Here is a 26,579-nt window from a genome sequence, read left to right as displayed (position 1 = left end):
TTCAATTCATTGTGAACTAATATGATTTCTGTGTTTTCAAATTGAGAGTTGGTAGTGATGTTCTGGGATTTAAAACAACAAATAAGGCATTCAGAAGTGGAGGTATTTGCATAAATTAGATTGAATAGTAGTGCAAAGGATCAATATGAAGAGATCGACTTTACTGTATATGAAACTTGAACATTTTGTTACAACCTTGTACGGACCATCCAGATGCAGACTAATGGACAGAATCCATATAGTTGGGCAACATGTGTTAGTGTCAGATTTGCTAACATGTTAAACATGGGTAGTCGATTTGTGTATGGATGATAATATTTCTTTGTTTTGAGACATTTGGTTTTTGCACAATATGTAACCTGAAGGGATTCTGTGGAGAGCTAAAACATGCAGAATAAAAGTGCTTTGATTTGTTTGCGAATCATGTGCATATGACTGCAACTGTACTGTGATATTTAAACCCCATTCTCTGTATACTTGATATATACAAATATAAGTTATATATTTTTCCAAGTCATACAATTTGTATGAAAAAAAAAAATAAAGATGCACAATATTAACAGTTTCAGGTGGTAAACATATTTATGTGTATGTATATGTGTTGTCCTTATGTCTAAGTTCATAAATTTATATTATTATTATTATTATTATTATTATTATTATTATTATTATTAGAGTGGAATGGAAATTAATGCCTCTCGATATTTTCTTGGTTGAAAATATTTAATGTTTAGGCCTTCATTATGAAGGTAATCTTTTATTATGAAGCAAAATTGTGTTCAGCTCTATAATTCCCAAACTGTTTTGTCAGCTGAAATCCTTTGACCTAAATATTTACTTGAAGGTAATATTTTAATAATTTAACAACATTTGGATGTTCACAGTTCTCTGATGTATGATGTTCAGGTACACAATTAAACTACATCACCTTTTTTGCAAGTGTTGTATTCTGATTTTATTTTTTTATTATTATTTTATATTTATTTAATTGATAATTAGCTAAAACTCACAAACTCACCGCAGTTCCCTCGCAAACCCCCAGGGGTTCACGAACTGCACTGTAGAGTGTCGACATCAAGTAAACTAGATTTATCTCTATCATTCAGAGATCGAATTTACTGTGTAGATATTCATATTTCCAAGTCACAAATAGTTTAAACAATACATAGACATTCCAGACAAAGTCAATTTGGGTAAATATGAAATAGTATCTTTTATTATATATGAAGATCAAGAAGCAGTTCAGCCCATTCATCAAGATGAACCAGAAAATATAAAGTAACTGAAAAAGCATGTTAAGAACAAAGACAGGAAAAAATAAACACCTTAGCATGACATAAAAGGCTCCAGAGAACTTTTATCTTATATATGGGTATGGAAAAAAACCCTAGAACCAAATGTCCCTTGCTGTGCAGCACCTAAATCTGTTATCATTGTGTGTTGTCTTTATTATTATTTGGAGAACTTGTAGCTGGAATAGGATGGAGTATCTACGACGTCGGACGATGCAGCTGGGAGCAGGAGCAGCCCTGTGCTATGGTCCCTCTTGCATCGAGCCATCGCCTCCTTATACGTGATCTTTTCCCTCTTGATGGGGTCGGTCACATTCTTCACAAAGCTCGATTCATCCTGAAGTTGCTTGGCCGTGGATGCGTCGATCAGTTTTGCATCAACAGCATTCTGCACGCCAATCCGACCTGCCCGGTTCGGGTCTACCAATCCGCCGGTCAGCAGCTGCGCCTCCATAAACCACATGGCACTATCATTGGGGATAAATCCCCTGCGGCCAGCTTCTCCCACTGACATCCGCTCTTTGGACACAGGGTCTTCAAAACCAGTAAAGGCCTTCTGGGCACTGAGGAGTTTCTGAAGCTGGCTTGAATCGATCAATCCTTGCTGTGCCGCCTTGTGAATGGACACTTTGTCCTTCTTGTTCAGGTCAACAATACCTCCAGTGGCAGCCTGAGCTTCCAGAAGCCTCATCGCTGTGTCTTGATCAATCAGTTTGCGTGTTAGGGCACTTCGTACGGACATGCGGCTCTCTGTGGTGATGTCTAGAATGCCAGAAATTGGGAAGAGTTCATCTCCACTGGTGATCAGCTGAGAGTGTGAGTTCAAGTTGCTGGTGCTGGAGGACAAGCGGCGGGTCAGAGTGGAGGAGTTGTAGCTGGAGCTTGCTGGTGCGAGTGTCTGAACAGTTGTTGTTTGTGTTGCACTTAAAGGAGGGAAGGATGTTGATTTCTTCTCCCCTGCAACCAAAAGAGCAAACTCTGAAATGCTCATTTTGTTCTCTCTGTAGCGCTGAAGGTCGTACTGTGTCAGTCTTCCATTTTGCATAGCCGTCTTGACGGAGTACTGCTTTCCACTCTTACGATCCTGCAGAAGCATCGTCTCACCTTCAGGACCGGTGGTTGTGATTTCCTCCCAACTACACTCGAGCTCTTGGAGGTGGATGTACTGATTGCGATCAATCAGACCCTCAACGTAGGCGTCGTAGGGTGACATGTCTTTGCCAGTCTCTGGGTCCAGAATGGTGATTTTGGTGGAGACATTGGTCTCTCTGGTGTTTGTCTCTGAATGTTGTGTTGCCTTTGATTCTTTCTGCAGCTCTATGATAGTAATTTCCCGTTGGTTGATTAGCTCTTTCACCTCCAGGATTTCTCTCTCCAGGCGCTGGATCTCAGACTCCAGCTTGATGCTTTTTTGCCTGCTAACTTGGTTCCTCTCACTCAAGATTTTGGATTGATGCTGGAAAGTTATAGTGATCTCCTGCTTCTGAGACTCCAGTCTTTTCAACTCCTGGATAAGTTCATTTTGCTCTTTCTTGATTTTATCCCTGTAAGCAATCAAGGTGGTTTCTTCTTGAGAGAAATTTGTTCTGGTTGTCTGAATTCGAGTTATTTTGTTCTTGAGCCGCAGAAGTTCTTCGTCTCTGAGGGTCCTGGCATTCTTTACCTGGGCGACTTGGGATCTAAGACTTTCTCTCTCTGCCTCCACCGTTTGATCCTTCTCAACCCTGATTACCTCTTTGTGGATGATCCTCTCAACAGATTTCTCTTTGGTCAGGGACTCTATCCTGATTTTGAGGTTCCGAATATCTCTCTCCAGGTGGGAAATGCTGGCACCCTCGTTGTCCATGTGAGTGCGAAGATCAATGATTCGTTTGTCAATTATTGGGTCTCTCTCAACTTTCAAAACCTCTTCAATAACAATTTTTTCCTCAACAGGCGTTGGACAAGTCTCAAGTTCATAGATTCTAGCCTTTATTTGTCTCAGCTCTGTCTCTACCAGGATCTTCTTCTGTCGGTCCACAAGCTCCAGTTTTTTCTCGAGTTCCAGGACTAGAGATCTCATCTGCTGCACCTCCAGTTCCAGCTGTCGACGAGTCTTGATGGTCTCTTCCAAAGTCTTGACTAACCTCTCATGAGCCAGAATCTGACTAGGATCTGTCTGGAGGCGCACAATTTCTTGGACCATGACCCTTTCCTCTGGTTTCTGTCTCTCCAGCACAATGTACTTGTTTTGAAGGTCAAACACATTCTCCTCCACTGTTCGGCGGCGCTGAACTTCGTCACGTACTTCCCTCCTGAGACGTTCAGCTTCCTTCTCAATAAGAGGGTCATTTTCATACTTTATAAATTCTTTGGTCACCACTTTGGTCTCCACCTTTGATCTTTCAGTCTTCCACTCATCCCTGTCCTTGCGCAGACGAGTCACCCGATTCATAGTCGAGTCGAAGTTGGTCCGCAAAATGGTAAGTTGCTCATTCAACCTCTTAAGTTCTTTGACGACCTCAGGGCTCCTCTCTTCTTTCACCACCTCTCGAGTTACCTCCTTCAGTTCGATCTTGGGCTTTTCGGCGCGCAGAGTCTTCAGATCCACCATGATCACGTTTATCTGATTCTCAATGCTAGTACGACGTTTGCTTATTTCGAGAAGTTCATTTCTCAGTCGTCTCAGTTCCACATCCGTCTCAGGGTCGATTCTGTAGATCTCATGGATGATCTCATTAAATTCTATCTTTGGTTTGATGGTCTCCACTTGGCTGTAGCGGAGCTGAAGGCTGGAGAACTCTTTTATCAAAATACTGTTTTCTCTGATCAGTTCTTCCAGGCTTACACGAAGTGTCTTGGACTCTTGTAGGAGTTCGGGATCCTGCTCCACCCTCTTCAACTCTTTGATGACAGTTTTTGGTTGTATGGTTGGAATAATCCTCTCCAGGTTATTGATCTGGCTCCTAATTTGGAATATTTGATCATTCAGGTTCTTGCATCTGATTTCCTCATCCGAGATCACGCTCTTGAAGTTAATCACAGCCTTCAGCATTTCTGGGTCCTTTTCCAGCTTCACAACCTCCTTCAGGATCACTTTCTCTTTTATCACAGGCTTCTTACTCTCCAGGACAGTAACTTCTGTTCTCATGTGAACTGTTTCACTCTCGTGCACTCGAATTTCCTCCCTTAGTTTGAGTATGAGCTCCCTGATCCTTGCCATTTCCACATCCAGTTTGGGATCACGCTCAATTTCTGTAAGCACCTTTGTCACCAGCCTGGGCTTCACTTCGATAATCTCATGTTCACGAGTGACAATTTTTTTGTTGACAATCTCAATTTCTGTTCGCATTTCGGATCGTTTATTTATCTCTTCGGTTATCCTCCTCTTCAGTGTTTCCAAATCGGCTTGCAGCTTTGAATCACGGTAGTAATGCACAGTTTCCTTTTCTTCCACTCGCTCCACACCTCTCCGACTCTTCAGGGACATCATCCGTTTCCTGTAGGTCGCTAGATCAGTCTCAGCATGAGCACGGCGAGATATTTCCTCAGAAAGCTCTCGCTTCAGGCCGTCAACTTCATCCATGTCTCTCTGCTGACTTTGCAGCTGCATTTGCTGTTTTACCACCACATGGGTAACAATTTCATCATTCTGTTCATGGGATACAAAATAAAGATTAATTCAGATTAAGTAAAGAAGTTCACAGTAGCTTTACACCCAAGAAATTTAAGTTACCATTCAGTTTGCAAATATTACTGTTACAACATTTAAGAAGCATTAACTCATTATCTATTCAAATGATTGTTGAAGCTTTAGATATTCTGTACCTTGTTGATGAGGTCTTTGGCCAAGATGACTTGATTCAGGAGTTGATTATTTTGTGCTGATACTTCAGAGTAAAGGTTCACAACATCCCTTTCCTAAAAAGTAATCAATTATAAAGATATTTGGAAATGTACGTAAAATATAATATAAAATAAGTATATCCTGGTCATTAAAGCAAAGCAGCCTACAGTACCTTGTTCTCCACAGCTTCAGCCAGGGTAATGCATTCAAGATTTTTTGAATTTATTTCTGGTTTTCCCAATGCACTGCGGTATTTGTAAGAATTCATCTCATACTCCTGGAGACAACAGACTATTTGCATTAATGTTACTGACATTTGAAATGCGCAGTAGTATGATCATGTTCAAGATGGCCAACTCACATTAAGAATACTCTGCAGCTCAGAAGAAAGTTTGACGATTCGGTTTACATCATCCTGCTTTCTCTTGATGTCTTCAACTGCTCTCTGCAACCAAAAACAAATTTACCGGGTAGGTATTACACTAAATTCCCAAAATCCACTGTATCTGAGATATTTAAAGGTGATGCAAAATAAAAATCAACCATTTTAAACCTTGTGGCAGTAAAATTTAATACTGACCATCTGAGAGTTTTGCTTGGCATAGACTTGCGACACACTTTCACCAGGCTGAACCTTGTTGTTGGGCATATTGATGAGGAAAGCAGTGAGCGATTGGACGGCGCTGTGAAATTCCTGGTTCTTATTGACGGCCTCTTGCAACAGAGTTGCCCTTTGGAGTAAAAAGTTTGTGGATACAGTTCACAATCTGAAGCACTGTACTTTCCCCAAGTAAACAATAAACAAACAGTATACAATAGTGAAGAAGGCCTCTCTGACCTCTGCTGCAGCTGGCTGTTGATGTTGGAGTAGCGATTCCTCAAGCGCTTGACCTCGGTCTCTTGGTGGCGTATATCAGGGCAGAACTCCTGAAAGCTCTTCTGCAGGGAGCTGCATGCCTGCTCTGTGACCTCCAACTCACGGTTCAGCTGCTGAATGTCATCTTTCTTGGAGGCAACGTCTTTACTCATGCTCTAAGGAGAAAACAATTAAGAACATCATTCCAATGTTTTGAGTGAAGGATTGTTTAATTGAAAGTTGTACCATATCAAAACCATTTGCATTTCAATTCAACATTAAATCTAAAAAGGAATATGTTTAGTTAATAATAACTGAAAGGGGTCCTTGATTATGATTTCACTTTTTTAATTTTAGTTAATGTGTAATGTTGCTGTTTGAGCATAAACAACATCTGCAAATTTCAACGCAAAGGGAGATATTTTCTTTTACAGAAATAGCTTTCAACAAATTGCTGGTAGGGACTACAGCGAGCTTCTTCCTGGGTGGGTGACATCACAAACCCTAAAATTTACACCCCCGAGAACCCACAACAAAGGAAGCAAGACCATGTTGGCCTGCTTAAGAGAAGAGAAAGAGTTGTAGTAGAGTGTTGTTAACATGTCGTCATTTTACAGTGGACTGCTTCACAAACGAGGGTCAATTCAACGCTGGATTTGCACAAAAGATGAACATGACAGCACATGCTAGTCTATGAGTTGAATCAACTCCACAGCAACTACATTAATTTATCCACTATCCATTCAGAAACATCCAGATTCATTCTAAAAGTTGTAACTTCTTCCTGAGTCTCTCCATCAGTGTCGACTCCGGTTTGAACAATGTAAGGCTGAACACTGTTACTGACAATCCTCATTTTGGCTGCGTGAGATTCTCCAGCTTTGTTGTTGTTGAGCAACCGAAGCGTGAGCTGTTAAAGCTCCGCCCTCTTCTGGAAAGGGGGCAGGGAGCAGCAGCTCATTTGCATTCAAAGGGACACACACAAAAACTGCGTACTTTTGCTCACACCCAAATGGGGCAAATTTGACAAGATATAATAAATGATCTGTGGGGTATTTTGAGCTGAAACTTCACAGACACATTCTGGAGACACCAGAGACTTATATTACATCTTGTGAAAAGGGTGTCCTTTAAATTTCCAATTAGGTCAGTTCATCACACAAATCTATTGTAAGCTATCAGAAGACTTTGAGTATAACCATAATACACTACCATTCAAATGTTTGGATAAGAGTATTGAATGTTTTTGAATGTAGTTCATGTGTTTGTGTAAGAGCGTTTACCTGCAGCTGTCTGGAGTGGCTGCGGATGGCACTGGGTTCGTTCAACAGGCCAGTGTCTGCAGCCAAATGATCCTCGAATGCTGTCAGAAAGTTGTCTACCTTCTTGATCTGTTTCTCCAGGTACATGGAAGATGTGGCCCTGAGGAAATGATCCCATGTTTATCCCAAGTTTTTTTTTTTTTTTTTTTTTTTTTTTAATTTTTCAAAAAACAAATGCTGTGCCAATCTCAATGATTTACTGCAAAAGGCATTGTTTCTTACTTCTTGTTGTAGAGATCAGAGAGTGCAGTTATGTCATCGATCTTGTTGTTGACTTTGCTCAGTTTCAGAGGCAGTGAGGACGTGGTGGGCCCCAGGGGTTTCTGGGATATCAGGGGCTGCATGTCCCTCTGAGCCGATGATTTCTCAGCCTCCAGATTCTTCAGAGTCACGACAAAACTCTAGAGCGATCAAACCAAACAACTGTCAATGCTTCATACTAACTATATTATCCACAGACAGAGATTTACATTTGTTTCACACATTTTGACCAACTAAATAACCACATTTAGACTCTTGTGGTTTTATTTGCCATTCTCACCTCGTGGTCTCTGATTCTGGCGGACAGATCTCCGATGGGTGCGGTGCGATCTAAAGGAGATCTCATTCGGTTCTGCATGTCTTTCTCTAACTTCAGCAGATCTGAAGAGATCTGGTCCAGACGGCCGTCAATGATGCCAGCCTTTGCGCTGTCAGGAACGGTGGCCACGGCGACTGTTGGGAGACAAAAAACAACATTTACCACTAAAATTTAATATGATTAATGTTTTTTGCACTAAAACCTTATAATCGATCACTATAGCTGATAAAGCTGCTTCACATTATTGTAATAAATTGAACAAAACCTCAGATTTTTTTATTGGGTAGTATTAAAGTATTAATAAACAGTTAATATCCTAGTAATATTATAAGTGTTACTGACCAATATTATAAACAGCATCATGCTTTTCTGTAAAACTGCTTTGAAACGATGTGTGTATTGTGAAAAGCGCTACAGTATATAAATAAATTTGACCTTGTTTGACGAACTGCACAACTTCAATGGGCGTCTTTGCCTGGGACAGTAGAGCCGACCTCGTCCTCTTCAGATCGGAGAAATCCCTGCTCAGACTGAATACAAGACAGAAAAACACAGATATGTTAAGAAGAGAAAGAAGCAGCTGGGAGAATTGGGAGCATCTCAGGTGCTTTCTTACCTGTCCACCTTGTCAATGGCGGCTGAATCGGGCGGAGGGATCAGGAAACAGACACCTGGGATGAGCTTGGTCTCTCCCGTGCTGGATTTCACCTCCCAGAGCTCCTCTTTGGGACTGGAGAGCAGCGTCACCTTGTCTCCTCTTTTCACAGAGTCCTGCAAGGGACAAAGTAGAGAAATGGTTATCACACATGTGAATTTCCCTGATTTTTCCAGGTTTTCCAGGACCATAGGAAGCCTGTTTGTTAGATTACGTACCTTAATTGCAATTTAACTTTTGTGTTTACACTGTAAAAAAGAATTGTTGGTTTAACTTAAAAAAGTAAGTTGGTTGCCTTAAAATTTTGAGTTCATTGAAATTAAAAACTTAAGTTAATACAATGAAGGTGATTGGTTTAACCAACAGAAACTCAAAATATTATGTTATCTGAACCACATTAATTATCTCATTTGATTTGACAAAAGAAAAAATGTTATGATAGCAAATCATAAAATAACTGTTTACGTTGCACTGTACTGCCATTTGAAAACACACTTCAAGTGTTTCTCATGTAATATGCAGAAGTAGAGTTATTTAATATATGAACTATAAAAGACAAACTAAACCATTTTTAACTTCTGACTCCCTTCAGGGTGTTCAAGCCTTATTTAGGGGTCACATTTTGTTATTCACACCCTGTATGCGTATAAACAACCGCTCAAACGTTTGGGGTCAGTGAACATTTTTATGAAAGAAGTCTCTTCTGCTCACCAACGCTGCATTTATTTGATCAAAAATACAGTTAAAACAGTGAAATATTATTACAATTTAAAATAACTGTTTTGTACATGAACATATGTTAAAATGTAATCTATTCCTGTGATTCCTGTTACACCAGAAATCATTTTAATATGATGATTTGATGCTCAAGAAACATTTCTGATTATTATGAAGGTTGAAAACAGTTGTGCTGCTTCATATATTTTTGTGGAAACCACTTTTTCAGGATTCTTTAATGAATATAAAGTTCAAAAGAGCAGCATTTATTTGAAATAGAAATCTTTTGGTACATTATAAATGTCTTTACTGTCACTTTTGATCAATGTAATGCATCCTTGCTGAATAAAAGTGTTAATTTCTTTTTTAAAATGAATACCTTCTCAGTGCTCCAGTCACACAGGGCGATGGCGCTGACGGGTTTGTTGGCGGTGCTCCGGCGCAGGTGTAGAGGAGCGATGCTGGTGCACAGCTCTCTCAGATCGGCCAGACGTTGCTCGTTCCTCAAGATCGACCTCTCCTCACCCTGCACACACAAACACACATTTATTATGCTAGACTGTTAACTTATTTCAGTGTGTGTGTGTGAGAGAGAGTGTGTGTTCTCACCTCCAGCTGCAGCAGGATCTCAGGGTTGCTCATGTTTTTCAGCACAGATGGTTCAGTGTTGGATTTGATTCTCTTCAGTGACTCAGTGAACGTCTCCACATCCAGCTGATACTGAGATTAAAATACACACACAGACATTTCAATAACCGCTCATCTGAACCTCCTGCTCCTGACAGTGTCTCATCAAGATGTTTTTGTTTGCTCACTTTCTTGTATTCCTCCACGCTATCCAGGTGTGTGTCCTGACACAGACAGAGATTCAGGAACCGCTGCCACTCTCTCGACACGTCTGCGCTGTACAACTGAAACACACACGTGAAATCATCTTCAGTCAGCAAATAAACCACAGCAAGAGCCGTAGTGACTGAATGAATGAATAAACATGCAGATGAATGAATGATTGACTGAAGGACTGCAGACCTTGACGGCGGATGATCCGGGGTGTTTGTCCTGAACTAGTGCGCCGGCCTCCTCCTGTAGTTTGCTCACCTCCCTCTCGTGTGTCAGCAGCCCGTTGTTCTTAAACCTCTGAAACACATTCATCAACAGGATGTGGTTGAAAACACTGAATAATCATGATATATTAAAAGCGCAGATCGTCTCTGGCTCAGTGTGTGTGAATTTAGCACTGAACGTTCAGATCACAATGGTGCAAGTGTCAAAGGGTTCAAATCAGTCCCATTTCGGGGGTGGAGGGGGATTCATTAAAACTGAGGGGCCAATGGGGCCTGCACTAAAGTCAAGATCAACCAGCATCACTGTTTAGTTAAATTCAGCCTTATTCTGAGATGCCACATAATGACAATGTACAAAAACCAGAACCAACTCAACTAAATATATTAGAAGTCATGCTGCTAACCAGGCATAGTACAGTTAACTAAAACTAAAACCATAAAAAAAAGCTTTTGTTACTTGAAATAAAATAGACTTTAACTAAAATAAAATAAAATCTAAAATACATAAACTGAAATTTTATTTCAGCTAGAAACCCAGGTTCATTAAATAAATAATATTAACAGATACAACTTTTATATTAGTAAATTAACATTAACTAAGATGCTGTAGAAGTATTGTTCTTTGTTAGTTCATGTTAACAAATAAAACCTTATTGTAAAGTGTCAAAGTCAAAATAAAACCTTATTGTACAAAGTCATCTGACTGTAGATGTTTTAAAGACACCATGAAATCAAAACTGACAATCCTTTTTTTAACCCGTGTGCGGTCTTCGTTTGGGAAGTCACACTCAGGGTCTTTGGGGTCTCCAGACACCTCAGGCAACAAACTGTATTTTGTAACAAAATAATTGTTTTTTTTTTTTAAACAAATGTAATTTTACTCTGTTTATTAATGTTTTTACTCCACATTTGTGCAGTTTTTGGAGGATTTATCATATCTTTTACATTTATATAAATAAATTAAAAAATATTTTGTTGAGTTTTTATACAAAAACAGCTTTTTATGTAAAATTCACTTTATAAAAGACCCACATTTCTAACTTTCATTCATGGGGATAACATGGATAATTTGACATGGTTTAGTGTAAGATTTTTGCCCATCTTTTGGAAAATTCAGTTTTAAAAGTAAAAAAAAAACTATCACTTTTACCAGTAGATGCTCCAGAGCTCCACTATATGCTATGTGCTATTTGACTGACTGAAAGACATCTTTTCACAAGTATTTTTCAGTTGGATTCATATCTTAATGTTATGAAATCACAATTATAACAATAAAAGCTACTTTGTCAAAGTTTAGTATTTTTTTGTCCTAAAAAAAAAAAAAAATCAGTTTTTCAACATTACAACATTACATTTCAACGTTACATTATGATGAGACCCTGCTTAGAAAATGGACAAAATTCATCCTCAAAATCAACATCTTTGAAAAACATTTTTTTTTCAGTACAAAAAAATGCTAAACTTTGACAAAAAGTAATTTTTATTGTTTTTTTATTATTTCATAGTATTTAGATCTGAATCCAACAGAAAAAAAACTTGTGAAAAGATGTATTTCAGTCATTCAAATAGCACATAGCAAATAGTGGAGCTCTGCAGCCATCTACTGGTAAAAGTGATAGTTTTTTTTTTTTTTACTTTTAAAGCATTTTCCAAAAGATGGGCAAAAATCTTGCACTAAATCATGTCAAATGATCCATGTTATCCCCATGAGTGAATGTTAGAAATGTGGGTCTTTTATAAAGTGAATTTTACATAAAAAGCTGTTTTTGTATAAAAACCTACTCAACAAAATATTTATTTATTTAAATTTAAAAGATATGATAAATCCTCCAAAAATTGCACAAATATGAAGTAAAAACACAAATAAACAGAGTAAAATTATATTTGATTAAATATATTTATATATATATATATAGTTACAAAATTACATTTTGTTGCCTGAGGTCCCAAAGACCCTGAGTGTGACTTTTTTTTTTTTTTTTTTTTTTTTTTTTTTTACACTAACATAAAAACAATATATCACTTTTTTTTATTTGTAGATCTAGAAAGTGTTAACAACTGTACAAAGATTCATGTCATTTGGACAAAGAGAACATGTTTTTATTTATTTTAGCAAATGTCGTTTGGGGTCTAAAAAGACCTCAAAGACCCTATAAGGGTTAAAGGAACATTGCAGTATTTATTATAACTGATTTATCTGATGAAATTCATGTGCCTCATAAACTTTAATCAAAATAACTTCTCCTTCATGCAGCTCTTCTCTTCTCTGATGATGAGGGCGGGGCAACCTGTCAATCACATGAGATCCACCAATAGCAAACCACAACCATCCAATCAATCCCCATGGACAAAATCAAGCCCCGCCCTACATTTGTTCTTGTTTGTGAAGCCGTTTCACTCAGATATACGGGAAGAAAAGACTAGCACAACTTCCGTTTCATGCCGAGTTTAAATGTTCAGGGTGTGGTGTGTATTCCAGCGTCTCACCTCGTACTCCATGCGCACTCCGGCGCTGTCGATCATACGGTCGCTCCAGTCTCGGCTGCTGATCTTGTGCTGCTGTTCGGTCAGATAGAGCAGCTCTTTACTGCAGCCCTGCATGAAGTCATAGAGCGACGACAGATGCTGCCTGCGCTTCTCTGATGCCTCCTACACACACACACAGACTCAGTTAAACTGTGCAGAGCTTCACTTTTTAGAGTTATGTATGAGAATATAAAGAGAAGATCTTACCAGTAGATTTGCATATTGCTTCTGAAGGGCAGACGAGTTATCCTGTTCAGAAAAGAACTTATTATTATTTATTTAAACTTATTTTGTGTGTTCATATGTGAGTGTGTGTGTGGACACTTACGTTGCTGCTCTCCAGGGCCGAGCGATACGCCTCGATCTGTTTATGCAGGATATTATGGGCTGCGATCTGTTTCTCCACATCAGACAGAGTCGGACCGTAAGTGGCTCCCTGAATCGACGCCTGAAACACACACACGTCACACACCGTCACAGACACACACTCCATAACAAACACTTCACTACTAGTCAAATCAAGGCTCTATATGTTTCTTTACAGATTAATAAATTAATGTATAGCTACTGTATAGTTGTACTGTATTTATTTTGTTGATATAATGTTTATTTATAATGTATTCTTTTCTATTATTTTACATTTTCATTTAGCTACATTACATTTTCATTTATTTAAATCAAATTTTTATTTATTTATTTATTTATTGTCTTATTGTAATATTTAGGTATTTATTTAAATTAATCTCTTTTTAATTATTTATTTTCTCATTTATTTCAAGTCTAATTTTTATTCATCAAAATATTTATTTATTTTAATTTATTATTTTTCTTTAACTTCTTGTGTATTTGTTTTTGTGTTTTAATGTAGTTTATTTATTTATTTTAATCTATGTAATTTAAATGTAAATTAATTTTAATGTAGTTTATTTTAATATTTTTGTTTTAATTGTGTAATTGTAGTATTTAATATTTACATGTTTTGATACTTAAGCATTTATTTATTTAGTACTGTATTGTTATAATGTATTTATTGTTTTAATATAATGTTTATTTATTATTTATTTTCATTTATTTATTAATCTATTTTCTAATTATTTTAAATAACATTTTTATTTATTTAGCTTTTTATATATTTACTGGTTTATTTTTATTCATTTGTTTCTTTGTGTCTTAATGTAATGTTTATTTATTTACCAATTCATTTATTAATCTATTTATTTATTTTATTTATTTTTATGTAATTTCTCATGTATTTGTTTATTTTATGCAGTTTATTTATTTATATAATTTTTGTTTACATTTTTAATTATAGTATTTACTAATTTTAATAATAATATTTATCTAATTGCTTTTGTTTTAATCTAATTTTTATTTATTTATTTGCTTGTTTTGAATATTATGTGTACTTATTTATTTTAATCTAATTTCTATTCATTTGTTTTTTAGTCTAATTTTTAATATTAATATATAACATTTAAGAATTTATTTATTCAAATAAATAAGATTATGTTTTATTATTTATATATTTTCTCATTTATTTTTTATTTTAAATCTAATTTTAATTAATTAATTTACTTATTTAATTTTTGTATTTATCTTTTTATATATTTATTTATTTTCATTTACTTTCCCATTTATTTGTTTGTTTGTGTTTTAATGTAATGTTTATTTATTCTTATAAAATTGTTTATTTAATTATTTATGTATTTTAATATTGAAGTATTTATGTAACAATTTTTGCTTTAATGTAATTTTTATTAATTTTAAATTAACATGTTTACTTAATTTTATTTATTTATTTATTATTTATTAATAGTTTTTTTTTCACACTTTTCCTCTGAACCCCAGCTTTAAAGCAGCAGATCACAGATGTTTTTCTGAAGAAGATCAACAGAAGATGTTCTTTGAGGAATGTAAGGAGCTTCTCCTGTGACTTCAGACTGTTAAACTCTTGTCAGAGTCTTTCTCATTTCATCTGTCACCTGTTTGTCAGACAGCAGTCTGCTCCAGTCGACGCCGGGCGGCAGGTAGATCTCGTGAAGCTGTCCGTACAGATCCCTGTAGGTGGCGCAGTGTTTGGACCAGCGCTCATGCAGGTTACTCACACTACAGGCACAACACACAAGCACAATGTTACTGCTCAGCGCTCGCTCTCTTGAGTATCAGTGGTGTTTGTGTGCAGGATGTGATGTCACTCACTCCTGCTCGATCACATTGGCCTGCGGGTGCTGGAGCTTCTTGGCTTTGCTGACGTCCATGAAGAGATCCTTCAGTAAGATCTCGGCCTGAGACAGATTCTCTGCGGCCGGACCCTGCTGTTTCAGAGCAGAGCCTTTCCGCTCATTCTCGAGGTCCTGATCACAGCAACAAAACACAGATAAACATACACTCAGACACAAGCAATTTGAAATTACAGTAAAACTATTAAACTATTATCTAACAAAATAAAAATATAGCCAAGAGGAGCAGCTAACATTAACCCTGATAAAAACATTTTCAAACAATATTATCTCCTTTCATTTACCAAAAAAAAAAAAAAGATAAAAAAGATCAATTTTTTAGAATTAATTTTTTCTTAATTAACTCAGAAAACTTGAGGAAAACGATTGCCTTTAATTTAAGTAAATTAGCTCATCATTTTGAGTTGATAAAACTTACTACCACTTAGTAAAGAGACCTAGAAGTTACTTGTAAAACTTGAGCATTGGTATTTTACAAGTTGAAAATGAAATTCAGACAACTTAAAGATTTAAGTAAATTGAACTCAAACAAAAGAGTTTTCCTCTTGTTCACATTATGTGGAAACTGATTGCCTTTAATTTCTCAAGCATGTTTTACTCAAAGTTGTAAGCTGTTAATATAAAGACATAGAACAAGTGTTGGACCGTGAATTTATTTACTGCAGATACTGTTCAAATATTTTTATATATTTGAAATTTAGCTGAATAATGATAAAAAAACATGTACTAAAGGTACTAATCATTCCAGGTATTTTTCTTGGCTATTTTTTTGCCATAACAACTTAGTTACAGCAACCAGAGAAACACTAACATTTACAAGTCAAGCAAACACCGATCACCATAATGGTGACTACAAACTTTATTATTTTCAATAAATCATCCATGCATGTATATCTGTTAAAGGTGCAATATGTAAGAATTTTGCACTAGGCCAGTGTTATATATTTTGTTCACTTGAGTACTTACAATATCCCAAATGTTGCAACTATTTGTAAATTGCGAGAAAATTGCAATTTTAACCAAGGCTCCGGGACGTGTGAGGAGTCGCCTGTCAATGGCGTCATACCCGCGTTACCCTCGGTTTTATTTTGTAGAAACCATGGAAACACCAAAGACGCTTTCATATTTACATGTTTTAATAGACAATGGAACAACTGTTTTGATATATTTATAGACAGAAAACAAATTATTGTTATATAGCTCAACACGTTTAGTCTTATTGTTCAAATCAAATTTTCTTGATTTTTGTGCGAGTACCATGCTTTACATTTACCAAAAACACTATTTTGTGAAGTAGCTAATATAGCATAATCAGATGCAGCTTTATTTTTAGTAACAGTAATAAAAAAATTTGCTCGTGAGGCGTGTTGCGCAATCGCTCCAGCTCCTCGTTCAGCTCCACAACACTCGTTCCTGCTCTGCTTCATACTACAGTAACGTTAATAATCGCATCCATGAACATGATTTCTTCCTGAGTCCTATCCCGATTGTTTTCCACCGGCCGTTGAGGTGGAGACCACATGTCCCAAGATTCTGCGCTCAAACTTGACGTCATCAAGCTGCGCCTTTGTTTTGAATAGGCCTCTAGCGACCTCTAGCGGACAGAAAATATTACATGTTGTACCTTTAATTCTACATACGTGGGTGTGTGTGTCTCACCTCCTCCAGCAGTTTCTCGGTCAGCAGTACGTTCTTCTCCACCTGATCGGCGTTCTGCTGTAGGCGTGTGACCAGAGCCAGCATGTCATTCATCTGCGACCTGAGCAGAGGGAAACACCAGAAACGTTCACTTTACAAACAAACCATCACACACATCATCAGTGTGTGATCACGCGTGACGACACTCCCTCTCCGGGACACCTCACCTGCTTTTGTAGCAATAAAGCTGATTTCTAAAGCTCAAGAGTGTGTTTGTTTATATGTTAACATGTTTCTTCATGTTCAGAGTCAGCTGTTGGTAGTTTGTAATCAACTTCTGCTAAATTAATTCAATTCAGTTGGGTTCAGTTTCTACTTCCTGCTCCGCCTGCATGAATTCTACATCTGTCAGTCACTCACTTCACAATCTTATCTGTCTTTTTACTGCTCTGACATTCCTGCAGTCATTATGCAACCGCGTCACACCCTCCTGAGAGAGAGAGTGAAAGACAAGGGACTGGGAGTGTCTGAGGAATGCTGAGGCGGAACTCTCGGAATTCTGCCTCCTTTCTCGAGAATTTCCACAGATTCCTGCTCTTTAATGTCACACCCTGACGCACGGGCGGATCATTGTCTTCATAATCCAGCGTGTGGCGCTGCTTAAATGCAATTTCTCAAAACGGATCTGGGTGGTTTATATGCATTGAGAGACGACATGGAATAAATAAATAAATAAATAAATGGAATAAATATATCAATAAAATAAAAGTGTTAAAAGTTTACTTTTTATATATTACATGTCATAAATATTAATAGAAAGACTGCATGAAATATTTGTACTTTTAAAAAATGATTTGTCAAAATTCATGCAACTGTCATATTTACTGAATGAATAAAACTAAATAAATGTTATAAGGTAATTAAATATGGTGGGGAAAACTATTATATATTATATATTAGAAATTATTTATAATACTTTATTATTATTATTATTATTATTATTATTATATATCACAGCACAAACATGGGACACAACAAATGGATATTATGAAGCAATTAAATAAAATAAAATAATATAAATATATAAATATAAACATCAAATCTACAATAAAATGTAAAATATACATTTTAAATCAAATGAATTAAAATAAAATAAAACAATATTAAATAAAAATATAAAATATCATAAAATATAAACAATTTATATAATAAAACACTTTAAATAAAATATTATAATAATATTAAGTATTACAAAAATATACAAAATATTATAAAATACAATATAAAATTTAAAATATCATAAGATATAAAAATATATTAAAAATAAAATAACATTTTATAATAATAATCTTAATATTATTAAATATTATTAAATTTAGACACAATGAAATATTTGTACTTTTAAAAAGTAATTGGTCAAAATTAATGCAATGGCCATATTCATTCAATCAATCAATAAACAAACAAACAAATAAATGTTATAAGGTAATTAAATATGGTGAAAAACTATTAAATATTAGAAATTATTTATAATACATAATTATTATTATATATGTCATAATCACCATTTAAGAAAACAAATAAACAACAACAAAAAATATGTACAAAAAAAGAAAAAGGGTTAAAAGTTGATTAAACCTGGTGAGTCCCAGTGTTTGAAACTGATGAGTGACTCACAGTGACTGAAACTGATGAACAAAATATTTGAGCATTCAAGCAAACGACACACATGATCTCCTTTTACAGGCGCTGGTCAAACAGAGGGAGATTTCCTTTCATTCAGATGCAACAATTACCAATCAATCAATTACAACAATCACTGACGCGTCGGTTCGAGGAAATGACTGGCACACAATTAGATTATAGGTTAAACACACACCTGCTAATACACACACACTGAGAAGAAGTGATGCTTTAAACAACACGCCCATCTTTTCACTGGCCTCATCCTGAACACAACAGCACAGACTCGTATGTGTTCTGCTCACCAGGACAAAAACACACTGAGACGCTGACTGCAAGAGTGTGTGTGTGTGTGTGTGCGTGCGTGTGTGTGTGTGTGTGTGTGAGGGGTCACAGCCCTCTGATTCACACTGATGCGTGTGTAGCTGGATACAAGGAAACACACATAAAACAAACACAAATATGCTTTGTGACTTGATTAGCTGGATTGACATCAGTGTGAAATAATAGACGTGACTCACTTAATTAACTTAATCACCAGACTCACAGAGAACAAAGGCTTTATACTGTTTGACTTCTGCTCTAGATCCACAGCTGAAATATGGGACACAACCAATGGATATTATGAAGCAAAAATAAAATAAAATAAAATAAAATAAAATAAAATAAAAATATACATTTTAAAATCATGCGAATTAAACACTATAAAATAAAAATATAAAAATATATAAGAAATTAAAATAACATTTTATTGTAATACATATAATATTTTATAATATATTAATATAATATATAGTATACAAAAAACAAATAAAATAAAAAAAATAAAAATATCCATTTTAAAATAAAATAAAATATTACATTTTAAAATAAAATAAAATTAATAACAAACTTTGACTTATCCATAAACATTTTTCTATCCAACATCAGAGAAATGTCTTAAGATATCAAGCGCTGCTACCAGACTACCAATGAACTTATTTTATTCAGAGGTCAAAATATATCAGAATGTATGAATTTTTAATCACCTAATTATAAATAACCGCATGCATAATTAATAATGTCATAAAAACTGCATGCATGTATCATATCTAAAGTCTTTCTTCTTTCGCTTGTCTTTTGCTGTTTGACGGTCTGATTAATGTGAGTGATGGCTGTCTGATGGACAGTTCGACTGTTGTTGTTATTTATTGCTATTTTATGTTTGATTTTTTATGTAGAGGAGCACTTTGGTCCATTTTCATAGCTTTGAAAGTGCTTCATAAATAAACTTTGAGTGAGTTGAATGTTGTAAATGAAGCAGCTGCTGTCGTCTTCTGTTCTACAGCATCTATTGTCTCATTGTGCTTCTGTCAGTTTGTATATGATACATAAACTCGTTTATGGTGTAGTTTAGACGTCCCACCCCACACGGCACACACGACACGCCGTAAACCGTCACAACCAGTGACTCGCGCTCTCACTAGCTGTCAGCAGCGTGAAGTCACACACAATCCTGGACTCTGATTGGTCAGATATTCATGTGCAATGACTATAAACCTGTATAACAAACCCTTGTAGCAGGTTTTACAGAAACACTTTACAATAAGGTCCCATTGCTTAACATTATGTATTGCATTCACTAACAATGAGCAATACGTTTCTTACAATATTCATTCATCTTTAATTTGTCAATTCATGTCAGCTCAGACGCATAGAACTTTTGATACAAATTATGATACATGATCTAAGATTAATAAATGCTTCAGAAGTATTAGTCATTGTTAGTTAATGCTAATTAACCTAATTAACTAATGTTGACAACTGGAGCCTCACTGTAAAGTGTTACCGGTTTTTCTTCATGCAAAATAAAATAATTCAACTCAAATCAATATTTCCGCTCCATTTCTTCATTTACTTGCTAATTAGTTGAGTAATGAGCAAGATAATCATATCGGAAAAGACATTGATCACCCTGTCGTGAGTTATTTTGCAATAATGCAAGTTTTGCAGTGCATTATCAATAATAAAACGTCCAGCTTACTCAATGACCCGTGTGTGAGATACAGCCCTGCCCTGTCATAAAGATAAATCACAACACACACTGAACATTATCTCGCTCACACACACTATAACCACAGGTTTAATGCATGAACACAGTCCGTTTCTACTATAAAATGGCTTCAGATAGAGCTGTCATTCATTCAGGTGTGTCTCTCTGCTGTAATAATCTCCCTCTGCACTCTTAGAAGAACAGCTTCTATAGGGTTCTGTCAGATGCATCATATTTAGAACCTCTTAGCAGTTCCATCATGAGATGATTGTATGGATTTAGTGTTATACATTTTGTTTTCTTTTAAAGTTAAATGCTTTAGTTCTATTTAGAACCCCACTGAACCTTTCATTCTAAGATGAAAACAAACAGATAAAATGAAAACAGATAAAAACACACATAAAAACACATGGTAACTCACTGTCCGGCCTTCACAGGACTGTATTCCTTCTTCTTAAACATCCTGCGTCCGCGTGCGATCCGTGTCTCTGTCTGTGTGTGTCGAGGTCTCTTCTGTCCTCTGTTATGGTGTTGTCACTTGCTTTGACTCCACCCACTGAAACAGGTGTGTCACATTCAGTCAGTACAGACTGGACCTACCTGTTCCTGCCCTCTGAATTCCTCTGTCAAACTCTTCCTCTTCTGCACTTCACCATCCTCTTTTAATGTTTGACGCCGTCGTAGAGCAGCTAATAATCATAAAGAGTGACAGGTTAATGTGAGCTGAAAAGTACACTGAGATCTCTGTGTATGAATATTCAGCTGCACTTACTTACCTGTATGGCAGGTGTGTAAATGTTGGAGTGTGTAATGTGTGGTGGAGGAGGAATGCAGCCCATCCAGTCAGATGAACATTATAACACTCACTCTCGCTACTCATTTATCATCACAACTCAAAACACAAGCATTTACCCACCCACTCACTACATACCTACAGTCTGTAACTAAGCCATTTGAGTGCCAGGAGAATAAACCCAAAACACAACAACCTCTGACCTCTGACAGAGGAAATTTCATGTCATAGACAGACAAAACCCCTCAGTCACATGAAAGCTCAAGAGCAGACCTGCCCGACACATGCAGAGAGCGTTGTCAACATTAGCGCTGATCTCTTCAGTGTGTTTATGCCGCAGGGCGTCTCAAATGAGAGGAATAATCATCATAACTAAAGGATAAGTGTTTAGAGCAAAACTAACAAGATTTTTATGCATATTTATGTTTTATAATATATATAAAATAATGAAAACATTACTTTTTTACTTTTTGTCTTGTCTTGTCTTTTTACAATTTACTTTTTGTCTTGTTTTCCGGTATAAAGATCTATTCTAAAGCATTAAGATTAAGATTTGTTTACTTTAATTTTTATGAAAAAAATTAAGCAGTTTTATGCTTAAACCACGAAGAAATGTCTGCCAGAGGAGTTGCAGAGTCTCTCCATCAGTGTCGACTCCGGTTTGAACAATGTAAGGCTGAACACTGTTACTGACAATCCTCATTTTGTCTGCGTGAGATTCTCCAGCTTTGTTGTTGTTGAGCAACTGAAGCGCAAGCTGTTAAAACTCCGCCCTCTTCTGGAAAGGAGGCGGGGAGCAGCAGCTCATTTGCATTTAAAGGGACACACACAAAAACGGTGTGTTTTTGTTTATACCCAAATAGGGGCAAATTTGACAAGCTATAATAAATAAATAAATGAATTGGTATTTTGAGCTGAAACTTCACAGACACATTCTGGGGACACCAGAGACTTATATTACATCTTGTAAGAGGGAAATTATAGGTCACCTTTAAAAACGTAAAAAAAACAATAGGTCCTCATTAACTTTGAGAGCGCCTGTAGAGAATCACTGTCTGAAGCCCTTGAGAGGCTCAATGATTATGAAAAATATCACAATATTAATAATCAGAATAAACAATTCAATGTAACAGTTCAGATTGTTTACAGTTGTCAAGCGGCGTAGCAACTCGCCGCATCACTTTAAAATGTACTGAACATTCCAGACGCAGCTCATCCAATCAGAATTAAGAATTTGAAACTATTTATTTGAATTTGCTGTAAATTATGTATTAGACTTAATCAGAAAATAAGTTTGCCATTCTCTTTTCTTTAAATGATGACTTACCTGTCGCTTACTGTAGGTACAGTATGGCAACATGCACATCTTAAGTTTTGAAAATGGAAGAAGAGGATTATCCTAGACAGCGTTCCTAAATATTTATGTTGCATATTCAATGTGTTTTAGATTATATTTGTTTTGAATGTTGGACAACATTGAATCTGGATTCAATCCAGTTATACATCCACCCCACAAGCAAACACAGATGGATAACACACACACACACTCTCACAGAGAGAGAAAGAGAGATGTAGTTAGTCAGTGATTATGACCTTAAATAATAATCACATTCTTAGCATTATTACATTATAACATCCCTCAATGCAAAAATGTGACCTGATCTACATTTACCCCCAATTCACTTCAGTCACACTTAATGTGCTTCATTCTCAAAACTAGATCTATTTTATCATTTTAAAATTTTTTACTTTCTTTACATTTAACAATGCTTCTATTTTATCATCTAAATCAATGATATTCAGACATTATTAGTGCATATAAGTATACTCCATATTGCAAAGAAAAACCCAGTAGGCTTGAAACACCTCATGAAAACATGTCATGCATTTCATCCTCAGATTAAATCAGCCTGTCACTTTCATGTTACGCTGATTAGATTATCTATATTTTAAGGCAAAAAAAAAAAAAAAATATATATATATATATATATATATATATATATAAAAAATCAGCTTAATAAACAATATCGTACCTAACAAGAGATTATTGATTTTTCCTGATGTTGCATGTAAACCTAATAATTCCTTAGAAGGAAAAAAGCCTTCAAAATTACTTAAATATTTGAAATATGGAGGCAAAAATGTTCTTATAGTTATTTTATCTGTTATATTTTACAGAATATTTTAGAATATTCTATTAGCCATATCTATAGATTCAGGCTGAAAATCAACATGCATTTAAATAGGTAAATAAAATAACCTGAAAATCAATTCTAGGTTGAAAATACGAGTCATATAATCGCTCTAGTTCAGCGTGATTGTATGTAACTGGTATCATCGTGTGTGGAATGTTTGACCTGTCCAACATGTGTGACGTCACATGTGTTTATTTGCATATTAGTATCTGTGATCAGTGGTGTTTCTGGACTGAAAACATACCATTTGTCATGATGAACATTGAGTGGAAATGTGGTTTATTGTGTTACTGTTGAAATAGGTGTGTCCCCTTCACACCCTACACAGGCACTTACACACACACACACACACACACACACACACACACACACACACACACACACACACACACCTACATACCTGTGCACGGACAACACACACACACACACACACACAGTGCACGGACACACACACACACACACACACACACACAAGCAAACACACACACCTACATACCTGTGCACAGACAACACACTCACACACACACACAGTAATCCTGACCAAACACGGTTCACAGTGACCGAACCCGCATTGCTCGCTTCCCGCCAACACAAACTCATGGCGATTCATAAATATTTTACATTTTGGTGAATTTGTGGCTAATTTGTATAAATTTGTTGATCTGCGTATGCCCCGTTGAGTTATGTTTAGGGGTGGAGTTACTAACTTTTTTTTCTAAAAATCGTATATTTGAGTATAATTCACATTGTGCGATCAATCTTAAAATGTTTTCCTGTTTCATCATGATATTGCAGTCTTTCCTGTGTAAAGTAAATGTTTTATAACTTTTAACAGTACAAAAACTAGATAGTTTCAGATTCTAAATTCTCATAGGATGAGCCGAGTTTGAAGCTGATAAACACCATAATGAACTGTTCAGGTTATAATTCTGGACCAATCAGAATACAGGACCAGCTCTGGATCACAATATGATATAATAATAAAACAACACGGAAACATTATTAAGATCATAAAATGATGGTCGCACCTGTTCAGGTTTTTCTCCAAATATTCTCGATGCCCTACAGGTTCTGCTCACAAACACAAAAGAACAATTTTACTGTCATTCAAGACTAAATACACAGCATTGCATTTGCATATGTAATGATGAGGTCTAACACACACTCAGATCTACAGGGAGAGACTCGTCCCAGATACTTCACTACAAAACATCATCTCAACTCCACCAACTAATTAATTACAGATGATTATAAAAACGGATGATTTAATTATACAGAGAATTAGATATTTATATCTTCTGAATAAAAGACAGGGGCTGTTTGACTGTGCAAAACTCACCAGCATGACAATATTGTCTTCTGTCATTTTTGACCGAAAAATTGTACTTTTTTTATTTTATTTTAATTTTTTTTTTTAGATTTTTTACCTTATCAGAATGGTTAAGGTTTGGGCACTTGCTATGTGAACGCACAAAAAAAAAAAAAAATCATGGACATGATTTGAAAAAGCTTAAATGGTCCTGAAAAAAATAGTCTCACTTGTGCTCCTTGTGATCAAAAATGAGCGTATTGGAAACAAATGAGAGATGAATTTCATCTAGTGAAAATCTTTGGTACTGCAGCCAAACAAAATCTTACTTAAAGCTCATTTGTTGAGATATCAAGCTCAAATTTGGAACACAACTTGTTTATATTTATGGCTTTGATTTTCATGCAGATTTAGAGTAAAATGTGTTTTTGAAAATATATATTTCATATAAAATTTTAAAATAGTATTTTTGTGTATTTTTAATAACAATAAACAAAAAAATTCTGTAACTTTTTTTAGGTTAACTTTATTTAAAAATGTTAATTTCAGCAATAATTTGCCAAGTGTCGTCTTTGAAAAGAGATCAAAATTAAGTCTGTTGCCTAAAGCATTCAAAATTCATGACAGTTTAAATTTGGAAATTTCATTTTCAGGTCTATGCTCAAAAGTGAATAAATGGATTATAACTGAAGTGTAAATATAATTTAGTCAAGTCAAGTCAAGTCACCTTTATTTATGTAGCGCTTTTTACAATGCAGATTGTGTCAAAGCAGCTTTACATTGATAACTGGTAGTGGAATAGTGTCAATGCAGGCAGATCAAAGCACTGTTGAATACCAAATGTCAAGTCAAATGTCAAGTGTCCCCAACTAAGCAAGCCAAAGGCGACAGTGGCAAGGAACCCAAACTCCATCAGGTGACATCAGGTGGCAAACAGGTGGCAAATAGGTGTTAAAATGGAGAAAAAAACCTCCTCTGGCGAACAGTGCTTTGTAACGATTCAGGTTGCTATCATAAGTCTGATAGGATCGCAACAATCAAAGTATTTATTTCAGTTCCATCCAGTTGAGGATCGTATTCATCACACCAGTATGGACGGTTTGTTGAGGAGCTGTGCTACTATAGTACTATAAAATCCGCTATAAATACAAAATATTAAATAAAAAACATTATCGAAATAAAAAAATAGTACATTCTTTTCATTGAAATGAAAAAGAAAAGGTCCTTTTTGACCGACACGCGAATAGCACCAGAGGGTTAAACTCCTTGAGTTTTTTTCTCAACGTCAGCAACACTTTCACACACCAAACTTTACAACTTTACTCATATCTATATTCTAAAGGTTTTTACTGAGGGGTTTAGTCATATATCATTCTCATTTATTTATAGAACATTTTATTCCTAAAAACATGGTGAAAATGTGTTTTTCTGGCTGTTGCCAGCATTTTCAGATTTATAGATTGATGAAAAGTGATATCAAAAATCCCTTCTGTAAAAACCTTTAACTCTAATATATCAACAAAATCAAACAAGAAATTTGAATATGACTTTATCTAATGTTCAGATTTATCTTCTGGAAATACAGGCAAATTAGCACATAATTAGATAATGCCTCATTTGCATGCTTAAACATACCATTTCAGATATTACAAAACAATTGTCTTAATGTACAGCAATTAATCAGCTGGGGAAAGTATGATGAGATCTATTAGTTAAAAATGTTTACCTTTTTCACCTGTAGTATCTAGTGATTTACTTTAAAATACCGGAAAAAAAGACTTAAAGGATTACTCCACTTTTAAATAAACTTTTGCTGATAATTTACTCACCCCTATGTCATCCAAGATGTCC

General features: G+C 35.7%; 1 protein-coding gene across 2 annotated transcripts; it reads right to left on the bottom strand.

Annotated features, from left to right (window-relative positions):
- Positions 1-1,188: 1,188 nt before the first annotated feature.
- evplb (envoplakin b) lies at positions 1,189-26,579 on the bottom strand. 2 transcript variants are annotated; one of them, XM_048199835.1, is made up of 24 exons: positions 26,558-26,579; positions 24,448-24,490; positions 20,853-21,120; positions 16,738-16,837; positions 15,038-15,192; positions 14,821-14,944; positions 13,167-13,286; positions 13,046-13,087; positions 12,800-12,961; positions 10,278-10,385; positions 10,064-10,159; positions 9,858-9,968; positions 9,628-9,774; positions 8,493-8,647; positions 8,312-8,406; positions 7,838-8,010; positions 7,519-7,697; positions 7,258-7,396; positions 5,957-6,150; positions 5,699-5,849; positions 5,480-5,563; positions 5,291-5,395; positions 5,100-5,192; positions 1,189-4,923 (listed from the first exon to the last, which is right to left on the bottom strand). In XM_048199835.1, the coding sequence occupies exons 3-24, from the start codon at positions 20,891-20,893 to the stop codon at positions 1,453-1,455; spliced, it is 6,045 nt and encodes a 2,014-aa protein (XP_048055792.1). In that variant the 5' UTR covers positions 20,894-21,120; positions 24,448-24,490; positions 26,558-26,579; the 3' UTR covers positions 1,189-1,452. The 2 variants fall into 2 exon arrangements, with proteins under 2 accessions (XP_048055792.1, XP_048055802.1); XM_048199845.1 differs by lacking the exon at positions 26,558-26,579 and having other exon boundaries at positions 20,853-20,987; positions 24,448-24,465.

This window comes from Megalobrama amblycephala, linkage group LG1, assembly GCF_018812025.1.
Source record: "Megalobrama amblycephala isolate DHTTF-2021 linkage group LG1, ASM1881202v1, whole genome shotgun sequence".
Taxonomy (NCBI): Eukaryota; Metazoa; Chordata; class Actinopteri; order Cypriniformes; family Xenocyprididae; genus Megalobrama; species Megalobrama amblycephala.
This window is presented reverse-complemented; position numbering and strand designations above follow the sequence as displayed.